The 4,492-nt window shown below is 41.0% G+C and overlaps 1 protein-coding gene across 2 annotated transcripts in view; it reads right to left on the bottom strand.

Moving 5' to 3' along the window:
- Positions 1-4,492, bottom strand: part of RPL24 (ribosomal protein L24) — a 9,688-nt gene that overhangs the window by 999 nt on the left and 4,197 nt on the right. Inside the window, exons 4-6 of one of the 2 annotated variants that reach the window (XM_011955034.1) lie at positions 3,960-4,096; positions 3,624-3,687; positions 2,276-2,400 (exon numbers count right to left, since the gene is read on the bottom strand). In XM_011955034.1, coding sequence (XP_011810424.1) covers positions 2,320-2,400; positions 3,624-3,687; positions 3,960-4,096 — 282 coding nt within the window. In that variant the 3' untranslated portion in view covers positions 2,276-2,319. Of the gene's footprint in view, positions 1-2,275; positions 2,401-3,623; positions 3,688-3,959; positions 4,097-4,492 lie in introns of those variants that run through there. The other variant, XM_011955033.1, reaches the window with a different exon arrangement.

Raw genomic sequence — 4,492 nt, 5'->3', positions numbered from 1 at the left:
CCATCCTGGCCAACATGGTGAAACCCTGTCTCTACTAAAAATACGAAAATTAGCTGGGTATGGTGGCACACACCTGTGGTGCCAGCTACTCGGGAGGCTGAGGCAGGAGAATCGCTTGAACCCGGGAAGTGGAGGTTGTAATGAGCCGAGATTGTGCCACTACATTCCAGCGTTAACAGAGGGAGACTCCGTCTCAAAAAAAGTAAACATTTTAAGTTAATTGATATTAAATTTATTAAGTGAATACATTCAAATCTGTAAACAATACAGATAGGATGTAGAAGAGTTAAAAAAAAAAATCCCGCTTTTTTGCCAAACCACCACCTGTAAGCACTGAGAATTCTGCTGATGCAGGCATTATCCCTTCGGCCAATAGAAACAAAGGTTTTAATAAAATGCTTTCCCAGTGGCCAAGTTGCCTTCCTGAGTAAAGCTAAACTTGCTATAGTGAGAACAGGTAGTGTTTATTTCTAGCTTCTTCTGGGTCCCAGGTTACCTAAGACTCAAGGGTAATGAGAATGGGCAGCTCCACTTCATTAAAAGCCAACATTTAGCCCAGAAAAGCAATACTTTAAGGGGCCATTTTATTCTCCAAATATTAGCAAGCATAGCTTTACATTCAAGTTGGGTATAATGACTTTATTTTCCCAGTAATTCCCTAAATAAAACATAACATTATTACAAAAAAAGACTCTTAACCATGCAAAATCTTAACATTTTGCTTTTATGAGCAAAAGCCCGTGTTTTACATTTCTTATATTGATTTTAGTTTACATTTTCGGGTTCTCAAAAGGACTTACTCATTTTACCCGTACACTTGGACGTCTGAATGTTAACATGCACTAGAAAAACAAAAGTTTTATCACCTTGGAAAGGATAGAGATGGAGGAAAACATTGACATTCACTACATACCCTCACCTAGTGTATGTGTAAAATCATGTTTCCCTAAAGAGGACTGATTTGTCCACTGTTGTATCCTTGCAAGTTGGCACAGGTTGGCAGCTAAAAATGACCTACTTTCTGTAGAAGTAGAAGCCTATTCTTCACACGTAAGCTGTGATTACTTTATCACATCTTAAATATGTAAATCTCGGGCTGCGCGTGGTGGCGCACACCTGTAATCCCAGCACTCTGAGAAGCTGAGGCAGGAGGATCACCTGAGGTCAGGAGTCCGAGACCAGCCTGACCAACATGAAGAAACCCGTCTCTACTAAAAATAGAATTAGCCAGGCATGGTGGTGCGTGCCTGCAATCCCAGCTACTCAGGAGGCTGAGGCAGGAGAATTGCTTGAACCCAGGAGACAGAGGTTGCGGTGAGCTGAGATCGTGCCATTGCACTCCAGCCTGGGCAACAGCAGAGACTCCATCTCAAAAGAAGTAAATAAATCTCTTGAATATCAGCTTATTCAGACATTTTTGTAATTTAACACGGCTCTGGCAAGCCCCCAGTTCAACAAACTACTCTGGGAATTTAGCTAAGGATACTCTTTATTCAAGCAGCAGTGCTTTTCATTTAGACATTACTTTCTGAAAGCAAGAGATTAATATAGCTGATAGTTTTTAGCACCTTCAACTCAGCTATTAGCAAATGGTAGGCGAGATAACAATGACTATAAGCAAACCAATATAAACTAAATTTGTCTACCATGGGAAAAGGTAGTTTAACGAGAATCATTTTTAAAGTACGTATTTTGGTTTTTTGATACAGGGTCTTGTTGTCACCCAGGCTAGAGTACAGTGGCACGATTTCAGCTCACTGCAGCCTTGACCTCCCTGGCTCAAGTGATCCTTCCACCTTCCACACTCCCAGCTTCCCAGTTGGAACTACATGCACTCTCCACCATACCTGGCTCACTTTTGTATGTTTTTGTAGAGATGGGGTTTTGCCATGTCACTCAGGCTGATCTTGAACTCCTGAGCTCAAGTGATCACCTGGGTTTGGTCTTACAAATGCTGGGATTACAGGCGTGAGCCCCTGCACCAGCAACATCCTAATACTTCTACAGCATTGTAACCAAAGAGTTAAGGCAATGAAGTTTTTATAATGTGCCATATACACCCCAGCCAAGCAAAGGTAGCATCTGACCATACCCATCTTCTTACATGATTTTGCTTAACCTCTCTCCAAGGAAGAGGCTTACTTTATAGGATGCATTATTCCTGAGCAATAGACTTTTTAATAAAATACCCATGTCTTACATTCTTTACTAGTTCACCTATGACCATGTAAAGTCCAACATGCCTGTTACAAGAAAAAAAAAATCCAGCACAACCTAGAGTTATAATCCAATCTTTATTTAAAAATCGAATCTGCCAGTTTAGCGTTTTCCACCAACTCGGGGAGCTGAAACTTTCACAGGCTTCACAATCTTTTGCTTAGGTGCTGCCTTTGTAGGTGCCTGTAAAAAGGTAACGTGATATTACTCCACAAACCTTTTGTTACCCTATTATTACCCATCTCTCACATCCAGATTGTTTATGTAGCTCAGATCACTTTCTTAGTAATTTAATTGCATTCCTAATGATAATCTTTTAATGTGACTCCCCTTAAATATTTAAAGCCCATCTTTACAATGAAAAGACAAAGACTAAGATACCATCACAGATTGGAGGAAAGTAAGAAGACACAACCAAGTGCAGTGTAGGATCCTGAAATGCATCCTAACAGAACCTCACAGAAAAGTTCTCAGTAACAGTACAGTGTTTACTCAGCTTTTCTCAATGTTATCAATGTAGATAACCGTAGTAACTTTCAAAACCAGGCAGGGTGCAGGGGCTCATCCCAACACTTTGGGGCACTAAAGCAGGTGGATCGCTTGAGCTCAGGAGTTTGAGGCCAGCCTGGGCAACATGGCGAAACCATCTCAACTAAAATACATATTAGCTGGGCGTGGTAGCGCTTGCCTGTAGTCCCAGCTACTTAGGGGGCTGAGTCAGGAGGATCACTTGAGCCCAGGAGGTTGACGCTGCAGCAAGCCGTGACTGTGCCACTGCACTCCAGCTGGGCTACAGAGTGAGACCCTGTGTTGAAGGGAAAAAAAAAAAAACAAAAGCCAACCTTTATTTTTCCCAATTCCTAACAGTAACAGATACTTTGGCTTATGGAGAGGACCAGCCCTCTGGAGACCTGAACCAATTAATTGGGTACCAACATCATTTCCAATTGAGCCTTGCAATTGATACCTTAAAACGGTGAAACTTTCATTATCACAATTTAGATTGAAAATAAATTTTCCAGCTGGGCACAGTGGCGCACACTTATAATCCCAGCACTTTGGGAGGCTGAGGTGGGCAGATCACCTGAGGTCAAGAGTTCAGGACCAGCCTGTCCAACATGGTGAAACCCTGTCTCTACTAAAAAAAAAAAAAAAAAAAAAAAATAGCCAGGTGTGATGGCGTGCACCTGTACTCCCAGCTACTAGGGAGGCTGAGACAGGAGTATTCCTTGAACCCAGGAGGCAGAGGCTACAGTGAGCCGAGATCAGATCATGCCACTGCACTCCATATCCTGGGCAACAGAGCAAGACTCTGTCTCAAAAAAAAAGAGAGAGAGAAAAAAAAAAAAAGAAAAAGAAATTTTCCTGTTGTATTGTTCAAGAAAGTCAAGAAACCCCATAATTACCTTAGCAGCAGCCATTGCAGTCTTTTTAGATGCTTGCTTAGCCTTTTTTGCTTCCTTAGCAGCCCTGTGGGGTAAAAATAACTTAAGGCAAAAGCACTTTACTCCTTAGTGGTACAACTTATTATTAGACTGTACTGGACAAGTACAATGACCATATTCCTTCCTTCCCCACCTGCATTTATTTGTAGGCTAAATCCAAAGAGTTTGTCAATAAATTTCATTAACCACCAAATCAGCTTAAAATATATTAGACTACATGGTAACTTGAATTACTGAAGACCCAAACCTAAAATCCATCCCAATAGGTGAAACGCTCATAATGAAAGCATTCCTCACCTGATAGCTTGTTCTCGTTGAGCCTTTCTAACTTCAGGTTTCTGATTCCTCTTGGCCATTATATCAGCAAGAGATGCACCAGTAATGGCCCTCTGGAATTTGACTGCTCGGCGGGTTCTTTTCTTTTGAATTTCTTCCTGCAAAACAAAGATGAGGGGCACACTAAGGAACCTTCCTTCAAGAATTTAGAGGGAGGAAAAATTAAGTCTTTTAAGACAGGGCAAATGAAGTCTTAATATTCATATTCAACAAAAAATAATTCATACAATTATTTGAAAATAAAACATGTTTTCCACTTATGGATTAAGCTCTCTATTACAAATCCTAGCCATTTTTTACCTTAAAGAGACACACAAAAAATTGAACTCTAAGGAAAATGGTTATTCCATAAACTGCATAGTATAAATGAAGACTGTTTATTTTTATTTTATTTATTTATTTTTTTTTGAGACGGAGTCTTGCTCTGTCGCCCGGGCTGGAGTGCAGTGGCCGGATCTCAGCTCACTACAAGCTCCGCCTCCCGGGTTTACGCC

This window comes from Colobus angolensis, unplaced genomic scaffold (genome assembly GCF_000951035.1).
Source record: "Colobus angolensis palliatus isolate OR3802 unplaced genomic scaffold, Cang.pa_1.0 Scaffold393, whole genome shotgun sequence".
Taxonomy (NCBI): Eukaryota; Metazoa; Chordata; class Mammalia; order Primates; family Cercopithecidae; genus Colobus; species Colobus angolensis.
Note: the sequence above shows the minus strand (reverse complement) of the source record. Positions and strands in the feature narration are given on the sequence as shown.